Source organism: Diabrotica undecimpunctata, chromosome 8 (assembly GCF_040954645.1).
Source record: "Diabrotica undecimpunctata isolate CICGRU chromosome 8, icDiaUnde3, whole genome shotgun sequence".
Classification (NCBI taxonomy): Eukaryota; Metazoa; Arthropoda; class Insecta; order Coleoptera; family Chrysomelidae; genus Diabrotica; species Diabrotica undecimpunctata.
In genome coordinates, this window is record NC_092810.1 from 85,957,480 (window position 1) to 85,972,583 (window position 15,104).

At 31.8% G+C, this 15,104-nt stretch overlaps 1 protein-coding gene across 1 annotated transcript in view; it reads right to left on the reverse strand.

Moving 5' to 3' along the window:
* LOC140447732 (uncharacterized) overlaps nucleotides 1-15,104 on the reverse strand; it is a 458,740-nt gene that overhangs the window by 142,019 nt on the left and 301,617 nt on the right. Inside the window, exon 3 of the mRNA XM_072540550.1 lies at nucleotides 6,733-6,851. Within this exon, the coding sequence (XP_072396651.1) occupies nucleotides 6,733-6,749 (17 nt within the window). The 5' untranslated portion in view covers nucleotides 6,750-6,851. The remainder of the gene's footprint in view (nucleotides 1-6,732; nucleotides 6,852-15,104) is intronic.

The window sequence follows — 15,104 nt, forward strand, 5'->3', positions numbered from 1 at the left end:
AATGAAAACATTTAAATTGTTTTGCTCATACGTTAAATTTATTGGTGGAGGACGCACTTTTTCAAAAATATTTATTAGTTTTCTCAGGATTCGAAAAAAAAAGGATGCATTTAAAAAGCATCGGCCCGAAATTTTGGGCCTACGCTCTTAACGATAAATACGTCAACGACCCACCTCTACTCGTTACCTGTGTTCCTACTTTGATTCGGTGGTTTGACCACGCGACACGAGCCAAATAATTTTGTATTAAGTATTTTAATTGCGGCGTTATATGCAGTTTATTATTTTTATTGGAAATAAAGCACAATCGAGACTTTAAAATAAGCTTATTTTGATGTTTAGATTTTTAATTCGGAAATCGTACTTAAAATACGAATCATTAATAAATTTTATTTATATAAAACGATTTTCGAAGTGGAAATCAAAATGTTATATTACACTTATTGTAAAGTTATGTAAAAGTAAAAGTATTGTAAAATTATGGCATATTCCCAATAAAAACAGTAATCTGCCATTTAAATCCATGTCGCCCAAATTTGATTCTTAGAACATTGTTCAAATGCTAAAAAGATAACAGGTCAAATAAATCCAATAAGTTTGGCAACGTTGAACTTCCCCTTTTTTATTATATCCACTCATGCATGTTCGGCGATTTAAAGGGCGGACCTAATATACCTCTCTCTTTTTAAACAGGTGTTTCTCACTCCATCTCACGTAAGGTCCATACCGACCATAAACTTTTACCTATACTGTATATATATATACATATATATATATATATATATATATATATATATATATATATATATATATATATATATATATTGTCATACTTTTTCTTTCCCAACCAAAGAAAAATAAATAAAAATATCCATCGGAATAAAATTTTGAGATATCATTATAAACAAAAATGTATATATTAATTTAAGATAAGATTTAGTGTAGATAAGAATAGAACCTTTTTCCGTTTCAAACAAAATTATCAAAAAACCTTTGTTTAGAATTAGAAGACATTTTACCTGTAAGTTAATCTTTTCATTGTTTGTATAGTCGAGTATTAAATGACCATATTCTAATCTTTTAAAATATGTATAAATGATGTATTGAAAAAACCAATTTTAAAGTAAGCTATTTAGTTTTTCTCTGAAACCGAAATTAGGCTTTTCCAAAATCATGGTAAACACAATTTGAGCTTTTGATTGGACGGTCGTTTTTAAATGGGAATTTGTGAGTCGATCATGAGAGAGGAGAAGTTAGTCATATTTTGGTCATCGAAAGGAAACAGTCGTTTGTCTCAAGATAGGGTGTGGTTCGTGAGTTTGGATACCGGCGTAACGAAAAGAAGTGAATAATTTGAAGAAGCAGATAACAAATAGATTAAAAGAGGTCTTTGTATCTACCGTGGGCATTTTATAAAGTATATGTGAAAGTATTCTTACGGCATCAAGTTGACAAAAGGAGGTCCTGGTGTCATAAATAAGTAGCTGAGTTTGGAGAAGTGAATCAGGTGTTTTTTGTGTAGTCTGCAGGAGGTTTGCAGAGACGTTAAGAAAGAGCCGAGGTGCCAAAGAGGAGAGATCACATCGTTGAGGAGACTGGATTTTTCTGGTATTTTCCAACATACAACTCAAGAAGAAAATAAGCTGTAAGTGTTTGTACAATTGAATTTTATATTTGTGAAGGATCGTTTCGACATCATGGTTATTAGCATTCAAATTTAAGGACTGAGGTTTTGTTAGGCTAATCAAAAGTTTAAAGTTTTGTTGTTTCTTGTTTCAAGTAAAGAAAATTTTAAGTAAAATTGGTTTTTCACGTAATATAAATGTATGTAGCTTTATAATCTTATTATTATAAAAATTTGATTTATTTTCTTGTATGCTGATTGATAAGATAACGACAGAATTTAATAATTGTTTTATTCGTTCATATAAAATAAAGAAACGTAAATCTTTGTAATATAATATTTTTTTATTATTATCCTTTCTTCTCTATCCCGATAAAAGACAACTAGAAAATCTTTGAATCCATCGAACACAGGTAATATAAGGAGTTTATTTTACTTTTGATAACAAATAAGTTATAATTTTTTATTGGCTCAATAAACTAAGATTAAAGTCAAAATAAACAATCATAACAATATATATATATATATATATATATATATATATATATATATATATATATATATATATATATATATATATATATATATATATATATGACCATCAATCACTACAGAAACTAATAACGAAACAAAAACCTCGAGAAAAATTAGAGACCTCGAGTCCGATGACGTAAACGTCCTGTGGAAAACTATTAAAGAGCAAATGCACAACGTAATACAAAAATAGCTAAACGCAACACCCAGAAATAACACACACAATAGATAACAGAAGAGATTATAATTAATGTAAAAACGAAGAGAATCTAAAGATGATAAGGACGAAGAATACAAAAGGCTAAAAAAAATAATTTGAAAAAAAATAACCGAGGCAAAAGAAAAGTGAATGGAAACAAAACGCGTCCAAATAGAAAAACTTCAACAAAGGCACGATTTTTTTAAATTACATAAGAAGAAGAATTAAGAAAAATTTTGAAAACCGAAATTATAAATGCCATTAATGAACTCAAAACAAATAAGAGCCCAGGTCCAGATGGAATATACTCAGAAACTTCTTCTTTTCTATATAGACATGACTCTATATAGAAGTCTTTTTTCTGGTGTTGTTCTTCAAGTGTTTTCATCTCTGCTGTTTTTAACAGCAATTTTGTCATCTGTGTGTCATGTCTTGTTTCTGCCACGTATGTCATTCTTGGTCTGATGACTGTTTTGTAAATTCTGCCTTTCGTTTCTTTCCCGACATTTTTATTTCTCCATATAGTTTCATTCAGGCAGCCTGCGGCTCTGTTTGCTCTATTCACTTGATCTTCCACTTCACTCTGAGTTGATTTCATCAAGTCCTCGTAGACACATCGTCTCAGGACCAGCAACTTCACGTGGAATCATACGTCGCCATGTTACCAAATCCACTGGCAACTTTAACATCATAATATTTACCACCATATAATGTAAACTAAATTTAAAATAACAATTTTTAACGGGTTTTTACTCACATATTTAGTGGCTCTACACATGTATACCTAGTGCACTGATGATGGAATATGGATTCCGAAAACGTTTTGTGATATAGCCCGATTGGGTTTTTTAAATTATATACCTTTTATAAAGGATTTTAAATAAAAATTTTTTTTATTTCTACACAGTATTTCGATTGTGATATTCGGCAGATATTCATTGTTGTTTGTTTAATAATAACTTCCTAACTATGTTAATTAAACTAATTTTTGGTCAAGTACATATGTGTAACGAACTTTGCACAGCGTTCAGTTAATTTGAAGTTATCAAATACATGTAATGTAAAATGAACGTATTTCTTTTATTTCATACCTTATATTTAGTTTACCCTTTAAAATAGTATTTATATTATTATCTCTTTCAGGTACAACTTGTTATTTTATTGTATTAATTATTCGATATATATTATGTATATATGTCGTATTTTTAGTGTTAACAGCGTGATATAATTACTCTTCCCCGCTTTTTTTGTTCCCGTCTAGTAACCATCGGTATTTTTTTCGTATTTTTTTTGTCTTATTTTCTTTCCGTTGTCAATGATCAAGCACACTTCACAGCCTAACAGTGGCATTTATTAGGCTAAACTTTTAATTAATGTGCATCTTGTATTCCTACGTTTTAATCAATTTGTCTCCTACTTTTTTATGCTCGCGCATTTAGTGAATTTAGTGGACATCACATGATTTTTTAATAGCTACCCAATGACGACCCCTTTATTTTGATTGAATAAATCCTAGTCTATTAAAAACATATTGCACTTTTTTAGATTAGGTTTAAATCTTTCGAATAATTAGTCATAATTGTATAGTAGTTTTAATAGTATTGAGTCCGGCCCTGATCCCACCGCCATATTGGTATGATTGTTAACCACACCTTCTAACGCCGTTTTTAATATACACGTTAATATGCTCATAGCTTCTCCATAGATTCTAACTTAATGACTCCTGTCAGGTCAGATAAATATTTAAAACTGTTGAAAAATGGGATAGCAATAAAAAAATATACTTCGGAAAAGCATTTGATAGAGTAAGATATAATCTATTATTGCAATAAGTCAGTTTAGATGGGAAGGATATCAAACTAATAAAAAAACGTACTGGAACCAAAACGCCAGGGTTAAGCTTGAAGGTTTCACGTCCGAAGAAGTAGAAATTATGAGAGGAGTTAGGCAAGAATGTGATTTGTTGGCCTTGCTATTTAATCGTTACCCCGAGTTTCTATTTAAAAAGGCACTGGAGGATTCCAACGATATACTCAAGGTGAATTAAGTAAATATCATTAACATCAGATACGCCTGTGATACTATGTTGATTGCTGATTCTAACTTGGGTCTACAACGACTCACCAACAGGACCAACTTGATCTGCGAACAATTTGGTGTGAAAAGAAACATTAAGAAAACCAAAGTAAAGAGTCAATCTGAAAAAACCAAAATGTATCTCGCACAATTTACGGGCACAGTTTAGAACAGGTCAACAATTTTAAGTACCTGGGATACTGGATCGCAACCTAAATCCTGATCTATAAATAAGAAAGAGAATAAACAGGCCAGAAAATCTTTCGAAAAAATTAATAAACTGCTATGTGATTCTCGAATAAAACTCGAAACTAGACTACGTCTAATTAAAAGTCTGGTCAACTCTTCTCTATGCAGTTAAAACGTGGGCACTTAAAACATCAAAGGTAAATAAATTGGAGACCTTTGAAACATTGATCTACCAGAGAATCCTCAAGATCCCATGGAGAACGCATATCTCTAACGAAGAAGTGCTGCAGAGAATAGGCAAAGAACGATATCTTTTTAAAACAGTGAAAGTTAGAAAAACATCATACCTAGGCCACATACTGAGAAATAATAAGTATCAATATACTTAACTAATAGTGCAAGGAAAGATCGATAGAGGGACTAGGAAGGAAAAGACATATCTATACAGCCCTTGCTGTCCAATTTTGGACATAGGCCTCCTCTTCCTTCTTTCACGTCTCTCTACTGTAGGCAGTTTGTATCCACTTCGGGCCTGCGTGTTTCTTCAAGTCATCTGACCATCTCATTTGTGGCCTTTCTCTTTTTCGTTTGTAACTAAATGGTCTACAGTGTATAATCATCTTATTCCATCTGTCGTCTTTTTGTCTTAGGCCATTTACTGAGAAATAATAAGCATCAATATACTGAACTAATAGTGCAAGGAAAGATCAAGAGAAAGAGGGGACTAGGAAGAAAAAGACTAACGTGGCTAAGAAATATCCGATAATGGACAGGGCTAAATTTTGAACAGTTAATAAGAACAGCTGAAGACAGAGAAGAGTTTGCAATTGTAATAGCCAACCTCCATTGACTAGAGGGCTCTTTAAGAAGAAGAATCACTACAGAAAAATTTAGTAGAATAATTAAGTTGAACTGAGCAGCACATCGTAAATTAAAATATATACTAAATATGAGCATTCCTCTGAAGTTGAAAACAAAGATCTATAATGAATGTATCCTACCAATCACAACATATGGCTCTGAAACTTGGGTGTTACACAAGAAAACAATAACTTAACTACAATTACATTATCTAAGAGCTATTACTCCAGTCGTCAGAGAGGAATATATCATAATAATAGTCTCCCGTTTTATACCGCTGTCGCGGCTTTGGGAGTATAGCAGGGTAGTCTGCTATATCTAGGGCCTACGGTATACAAGGAAGGTAACATGGCCAGTGCTACGCTTCAACCGTCTATTATTACCCCTGGTTTTACCCAAGGTACTCATTTTTATTCAGGCTGAGTCGACCTGGGGCCTATAGACATTTTTAAAATGTCTAGATGTTCTTGCCGGCGGTGGGATTCGAACCCCGGACCACCGGCTTGCGAGTCAAGCATCCTACCGCTTGCGCTACGCTGGCCCGGAATATATCACTGAACCTCTAAAAATAATACGAACAAGCTGAATTTTGCTAATAATGTCAATTTTGGGGCCCCACAAAAGATAAAAAAGTTTACCAATCCTACCTCCGGGCTTAGTCTTAAAAGCCCCCTTCGTAGGAGAGGAAAACTGAAAAAATCGATTTACCAAGAACCTGTACGCCATAGAAAAAATGTTTCAAATAAAAAATATAGCTGAGATAATTTTGAATCGATATCAGTTAATCCTTTTTAAGATGTCTTTGCCGAGACGAACTGAAACATAACATGATGCTATTAGTGCCAAGATCAAATGAAATGTAAATTCTAATAATATTGGTCTTCTAATGAAGCCTAATTCTTGCTACGTTCGTTAAAACACTATTAAAGTTAGGAATAAGTTCTTTTAGCCCATTCAAGCACTTGTAAGTGATCCCCTTGTAAACTTTAGTTTAGCTGCGATTTAAATTATCATTTTAATATCTACTGTTATGAATTGGCTTTAGATACACCTTGGTTTTATACCCAATATTCTCCTTGTATATCTACATCACAGTTAAAGAAAAATTATTTACTTTACGGGATCCACTCAAACGAGGCTCCCGCAATTTAGGTAAGAATTTTTATTTCATCGTTCCTGACGAACATTTTGAAGTTAAATAGCAAAAGAAAAATAAAGAAACGCATAATAACAAAACAAAAGTACTCACCTTCTCCATCTAAACATTTCGGCAGTAGCTGACTTTCAACGGCTGTTAACGAAGTACAAAGAAAGCACAGACAAAAAAGCAGGAAAAGCTGCCGCGAGGGCATTTTCCAGCCTGGAAACCTGTAAAAAAGAAAAAGATTTGTAAAATGATCGTAACCTTATTTCTGAAAATGTTTATTAGCTGAATAACCTGGCACTTTTTGAGAATAGACTAATATAAAGTGCGTAACTTGAAATGTGTATACAAAAAATGTAACCCAGTGCAATTATTACATTGGCTGTAATTTTCCTAAACTGTTTTCCTTGTATGTTTTCAGAATTAGTATAGATCTTATATCATGTGTCAAAACCCGCAGATGATGAACTTTTTATTACTAAAATAATTATAATAATTAGTGTGGAAGGTGCAGAAGAGAGTGATACATTTTTTGTGAAAGTATGAGTCACTCTTTGCTAATTAATTCGGGGTGCAGGGGTTGTGTTATTACAAAATATTGAAATTATATTAGAAGAAAGATTGGAAACCTGGAAAAGGCGTTCAAAAGGAAAAATATATTTAGAGAATCCCATCACGCATGGAGATGTGGACAAATAGTATAACTATGAAAATCCAAAACTGCCTGAACAACATGAACAAGTAAGAAGACTTCAAATCAGAATCTAGATCTGTGTAAGTACTAGAACACTAAGAAATTAAACTTTAAGAAGCTATTATAAATAATACCAGAAAGAATTTTGTATTCTAAAGAAAGAATTTTTTCATTCTTTCTTTAGGGTAAAAGGGAGAAAAGACAAAGAGTATTTTTTCCCTTTTTCTTGAATTATTTTATACAAGTCCGGTCCTTCGTTATTTAATTGTCCAGCTTTAGTGCAATGTTAATAAAGCCTTAAAATGGAGGTAGCTAAAAAAAATAGCATAAAAAAATTTCAGCGCCCAATCAAACACCGCCCTACATCCACAGAAAAATTCTAGGTGCGCTATTGCAACGGGGCTCTGATTTTTAGTTTCATTATTATCTCTTCCACTTTTTCATAACTGATGCTTTAAACGTGTTGTTTTACAGTATAATATACTACCCCACTCTGTTTATAATCTGTTTCAATGCTATAACGTTAATATTTATCCAAATTTTTGGACGATTGGACTCTTTTGTACAAATTTGTGCTTTCTTGTCTGCCTTCGTGTTCCAGGATTTCTTCTAATGTTCTTCAGGACTGTTTCTCTTTTCTGTTTTCTGCATGTTCTACTTGATTGCTCTTCGTTCTTGCTTTTGTGTCTTCTACCGCTATTCTATATTTCCCACCTAGCCATTTTGGGATTCTTTCACTCAATTTCAACTATCTGCATTCTATTCTCTGTTTCTGTTTAGTTTTATCTGAAGGGTGTATTAATATTCTTGCCCCCCTTTTCAGTAGCGCACTTAAAATTGTCCTGTGGGAGGGGGGGTTTGGTTGGGCACCGAAATTTTTTTAATGATGCTACCTACAGTTTGTGTCCTTAAAATTTGTGAGTAACAGTGTCGGAATAGGGCTCTGGGGGGGGGGGGGTTAACCCCCAAAACCCCCCTGGGTGCGTTCATCATTATATTACTGCCGTTACAGAATTTCATATTTTAATAAAATAATGAAAAACAATAAAATAGATCTTTTTTATCAGGAAATATACTTGTTATATACTTTATAAATTTAAATTGCATGTGTTTTAATAACGCCTTGTTACTTACGCAACTTATCATTTTAAATATGTATATGAATATGTACTCGTACTATCTAACTTTAACGTACGGTTAAGCGGTAGTTAAAATCAATAAAATAGATCCTGAAGATACTCTTGTCCGTTGATTAGCTATCTACATGTATATTCAAGCTAGCTAAGCTGTCATTTATGGTTAGCAGTTGGATTAGTATTAAAATTAATACACCCTTAGCATTTATGCCTACACATTTTATAGTTAGGTAAAAACATAAAGAATGTTTAATTAATGAAAGGTAATTTTGTATGTGTAAATAATCTGCCATTTTGTAAATTTAAATAGTTTGTTCTGGAAAATTTGATTATGAACGTTGAAAAACAAATTTTACATTATTTCATTTTTTTACAAAATAAGAAAAAAATCTTGATATAAATAATTATCACAGTGAAAAAATTGTTAAAAGGGAGAAACGTGTTATTTTAAAGCTGGCACTCTCTGCTACTCTGCTGTAAAAATCTCTGCTAAGTTACGAATTGAATTATACGTAATTCAATGCCAAAATTGGTAAACTTAATTTAATATTTATGTGTGATGTTGTCTGCTTTATGTTATTTTTTTTTTTCAGGAAACTCAGGGCATATCGTATCCTTCTTTAAACCGCAGAAAACATTATTCTGGGACCGAGAGGTTCCTACAGGCCACTCTATAAAAAACTCAAACTATTGCCATTCATATATCTCTCTATTTTAGTTTGCCTACAGGTACCTAAAAATACATCTAACAAAAAATTAAGACTTTCATAATGATACTGTTTTGCCTTGGGGAAAAATAGACTACAAAGTTTAAAAAATACTTTATTGTTAATATTTTCAATAAGATACCTAAAAGTATCACATGTAAATGACTAACATAAATAACCACCATATATCCACTATATTGGTTATTAACAGCGACTACTAGACCAGGGCGGATCTATTTTGAGGTGGTTGTGAGAGGTGGCATTCGGATTTTTCCAGCAATAGTTAGATGATAACTTCAGTAATAATAATTGAACTATCCTCCCTATCAAATAGGTCGGAAACATTAATAAAAAAATTAAAATATTTAAAAATTACTAAAAATATCATTTTTTTTTTCTACTTTCCTTACTTATTAGTTTAAAACAAATTATTTTGGAGCAAAGTCGTCATGAAATCAAATAGCAACAATTAAAGTTTCTGTACGATACGGCTGGTTAAAAATGTTGTAGTTTATTACCGTTGCAGCAAAATAATAATAAATAAAAAAAAAAGAGGGGGAAACAAGCCTTCTCTTATTGAATGTTTTTCAACCACTTAGATTACACTTAGGATCTTCATAATTCGTCAAGAAATATATTTATAACATAGTAAAACAGTCCTCCAAATTCCGTTAAAATCGATTAAACAGATTTCGCATAATAATTTTGCAATCTAAATTTTTTTATAAAATTGATTTTTTTTTTAAATTCTGCATAACAAAAATTAAAACATAAAATATGTAAGTTTGACAATTTTTTTACTTATAAAAACACCTATCTAACGTACTTTATGGAATTAAAATCAGATTATTTGGACTGTCTCAGGAATGTTTTAAAATTATAAACAATTTTTTTGGCTTATAAACAAATATAATAGGTAAGTACTAGCTTAAATTAAATTCAAGAAACGGCGTTGGAGAAGACTAGGCAAGACGTTTTTTATTAAAGATTAAAGATAAAAAGTTGAATTACGACTACTCGTTCTTAAGATACAGCTGGTCAAAGTTAAGCGGCATTTGCGACGAAGTTACAAACAATAGGATGATAATCTTTAAACCATGACCTTTATATTTCTGAGCTCTTTCCCGCTAAAAATTTTCATGCCTTAAAGATATTTATAACATATATTACAATAATAAAAACCATCGGTATTGCGCGTGAAAAATAGCAACAAAATTAGGTTGAATCAAATTGAATTTCAAATACCAAAATCGGCATACGTAAAAAAATGTATTTTATCGGCTTCCAATGAAGTAATTTTCTTCATTTTTTTTAATCCAAACTCGAAAAGAGTCATCTAAAAAACGCATTATTATTTAGTTTTGTTATAAATAAAATAATTTATTCATATTCCAGTTGTCGCAGAGACGAAAATGTCACTGAACCTTTAAAAATCATACGAACAAGCTGAATTTCTAGGCAAAAATGAAAGACAAATAAATCTAAATTAGGAATCAATGATCTTGTTTTTCTTAAGGAGCCTCATCAACTTCAAATATAGTGGACTCTAGGACGAATTAACCACCTCCATACTGATTCTGATGGTGTGACCCAAGTGGCTTCCGTTCGTACTGACAGAGAAAACACAACAAGAGCCGTAGCCAATTTGTCCCTTCTTCCTTTTACTGAAACTTAGTGTTAAAAGACTTTCTTTTAAGTTGGGGGGTATGTACAGTTTTTCCTTGGCTCACCTCTGTGCGTGTCCGGGAAGAAGGAGTGGTTTGGTGCGCGTGTGCGGATACAAGGGACACAGTCACACAGACACAAGGTCAAGGAAGACGCTTAAGAACTAATATTGTCATGTCATTGTAACAACGTATTTTATTTTTACTGTTTTTTGTTATTTGTATTTATAATACATGTTTAGTTAAAATATATATGTAAGTGGAGTACTAAAGTTATTTAACCACTGGAAACACAAAAAAACTAACCACGCAATATACAGTCCATTTAAACGCAAGAGTTGCATTTTAAAAAGTGTTGTTTATCGAAATTGATCGTGCGTTTCCCTTTGTTTAACGTAAACATTATTTGCGTTGATTTTAAACTATTGACTTGGACTCTCCACAAATTAAACCAGCTCTCCAGTTTAAGCAGGTGGTTTTTCCATACCTGGGATGCTTCCTTTGATATAGAAAATCAGCATAAATATAATTATGTATTCATCTTTCTATTTGTGTCCTTGATATCGTACGCTACCCATTCGCGAGATTCCAGCTATTCGCGAGATTCCAGCTATTCCTTCACCGGCTTCACTCTCATCTCATGTAAATTCCGAACAACAAAATATGGTAATTCCACATTATTCGTACCTACTTTCTGGAGCAATTTATTTCCCCATCAACTTTTCCAGGATAGAACTCACGACAAATGGTTTGATTGCACATTGCTCAAGTTCTAAATTAAATAATTGATCACCTAGATGGACAGATTTTTTCTTATTATTATAAAAATATATTGAATAATTATGAAATTTAATTTCAATTTGATGAAGTCTTATTTATAAATAATAGTTTTGACGTTCTTATTCAAATTTTTCTTAGTTTATGGTCAATATATACAGTGTGTCAATTTTAAAACTTACAGTGGGCTATATCTCACGAACAAAAGCTGATACTTATGTTCGAAAAATGCTTAAAACCGTTTCTAGGATAGTAAGGGGGAACTAAAATGACATGAAAGAGAACTCACCTCCCTCAACCCCCTAGCCCCCCCCCCCCCCCACCATAACCAAAAAAGTTTAAATTGCAAACCTCTACTTGTGATACATCATTCAAAAGACTATAAAAAATGCTATCTAATGGGATAAATAATAATTATACAGGGTGAAGCAATAATTGTGAAACTGGCTTAAATGGAAAATTTAATGAGGTTTTTGTTGAACTACAAATTTGTTTAAAATGTCAATTAAGTAAATGTTCGAAGTGGGTTCCGTTGTTTTGTAAACAATAATACAGCCTATTTTCAAATTCTGCACGAACTTTGGCAAATGTTGTTCTAGTAATAACGCGACATGCTTGCGTAATTCTTTCTCGCAATTCCCCAAGTGACGCATATTGAGTTTTATAAACAACTGACTTAAGCTAACCCCATAGATAAAAATCAGATGGTGATAATTCTGGTGACCTCGGTGGCCACTCAATAGGACCTCTCCTTCCAATCCATTTGTTCACGTACACGTGACTTACATTTTTGTCCGGATGCCTTTCATAAAATATTTGAGCTGTTCGTAAATAACACTGGTTCTGGAAGGCAAATATGAAAATGATCACGCGTTCAGGTATACTATAAACCATCGTGACAACTACATCTTAATCACAGTACCGATCGTACAAATGATGACAACTAATGACATTTAAAATTCTGAAATAAACCAGAAATTATTGTATCTGACAGAACCCGAAAAACAGATTTTTTCAACTTGTTTTGCAAAAACGGCAAATTAAGTTTTTATTTAACAAAAAAAATTCCGACGAGTAGTTATCATTAAAAATAATAGTCCGGGAGACAGCATTACAAATACAAAAGTCATAGTAAGCCGGCTGATATTAACTCCCTGTATAATTATTAAATAATAATTATACTGGGTCATCAACAAAATCAACAAAAACCTCATTAAATTTTCCATTTAAGCCAAAGTTTCACAGTTATTGTTTCATCCTGTATAATTATTATTTATACCATTGGATAGCATTTTTTATAGTCTTTTCAATGATGTATTACAAGTAGGGGTTTGCAATTTAAAATTTTTTGTGTTGTGGTGGGTGGGGTCTTGGGGGTTGATTGAGGTGAGTTCTCTTTCATGTCATTTTATTATCTTCCTTGCTATACTAAAAACGGTTTCAAGCATTTTTCGATATCAGCTTTTGTTCGAGAGATATAGCCCATTGTAAGTTTTCAAATTAACACACTGTATTTTATGGGCAAATTGCATCTAATAATATAATAATTAAAGACTCATTGCTGTCGTGCTGATCCTTGTATTTCATACCCTATTTTAACATGGCATCGTCTATTCAGTTTCTCTAGGCTCCTTTGGCTCCATATCTATGTGTCTTTATTACACTGGCTCTTCTTATATGTGGTCCATCTTATAAAATGGTAGTACCATTTTCTGTGTCACGCTTTTCTCTTTTTCTCTTTTAGTCTTTTTTCGTTATATCTAGGTATTCGTATTTAACTGTCTTAAGTTTTAAAAAGTACTGTGATTTTAAGCCTATAAACATTTAAAATAACTCGAGGTCGAGACGCATCAACATATAAGAAGTTTATTTTTTTTTTATTCAAAATGTCGGCATTGCTACACGAATTTTAAAATAAAATTCAATATCATACAATGTTTAGAACCCAAGATCGCAATAGATTATAAAAATTTAATTAGTTAATTTGTGAATTGTTTGTTTAACTGAGTAATTTATTTAAACCATTTAAAATAAATATTTACTTTGCAATACTTTACTTTTCTCTTCGCATTTTTAGAAAAGTTGTTCTATAAAAGTGCAAAATCAACATTTGAATACCTTTTTTGCAATAATTAAGCAACAAATTAATAAAAATAACTTTACAAACCTTCATTTTAAAGCACTATGCTTTTTCAGTAAAATTGTGTTACTTTTCCATATAATTTAGCGGTCTTCATCTTTAGTATTTAAAATCAAATAGCGATCTTACATTGTTTATATATTGTTTATAACTAAAAAAGTAAGTTTAATCCTTTGCATATTTTTGTATTACATAGTGTTATAACCAAATTTATCAAAAGCAGTTGTTAGATACCTGTATCAACGAGTGTCACGGGAAAATTCTTAGTTCTCTGGTCTATGACCACTCTAAAAGGCAAACGTAGACAGACGGTAGAATATCAACATGAGGATAATTCATTTTAGTCATTTCATCAAATACAAAAAAATATATCACATCCGATTAATTTAACTAAACTAAACTAAAAATTGTTTACAAAGCTTTACAAAACGATGAGAAGGATAAACTAATAGGTCAGCATCTAAAATAAAATATAAGATTTAGATGTATTTATTTGTAATATCATGTAAGTTTTGGAAAGAGGTTTTTAGAAATATATTTTGTTGTTTGACAACAGGAGAGTTAAATCAGACTGAAGTTATAGAATTATTGGATAACATTCGGTAACGTTGACGGTACTAAACAAAAACGAAATCCGAAGAAACTCTTGATTTTTGAGCCGGTTAGTCACCATTTTTTACTTCAGTCGCCAATAATCCACTCCCCTTTCTTATCTACAGATCTAAGTCATATTTCCAATTCCTGTCCTGCACCTACGTCCTCGTGCAGCACTCATTTGCATTTTAATACCCCAGATGCGGTTGTGGTGTAATTAGTTATATAAACAAGGGGTTTATTAAATTTATGGCGAAACAATAATTCACTACACCGACTGACAGCACTGTTAGAGATATAATTAATTACATTCTCTACTTTGGTTCACGTTACGTTGGCCATTGTGAATTTTCAAGATGCTGGAAGCCTTAGGCAGTTTTTTTTATTGAAAAGGGTGAATTAATTCATTAAAAAACACTTTTTTGATGAAAAGTGAATGGTGTAAAGGAAGGATGCTCGCTTTCATGTTAATTAGGAGGTTCTAACTAGTCTATTATACCTTATTACACAAAATAGAAAGATGCATGAACATCTTAAAGATATAACTATAACTAAAAGCAAAAACTGGCATATAAGATATTTAATATTGTTCTGAAGTTATTTTCTTGAGGCATTTTAATATTACTTACTACCTTTAATGGGAATTAATCACAATTTCAGTTGGGAATACGTTTGTTTTGACGTTTTGAATTTCCTCTCTCTAACGATTTTAAGAACGATTTCCGAAGTGGAAATCGAAACGTCAAAATATATGTATTAAAATAA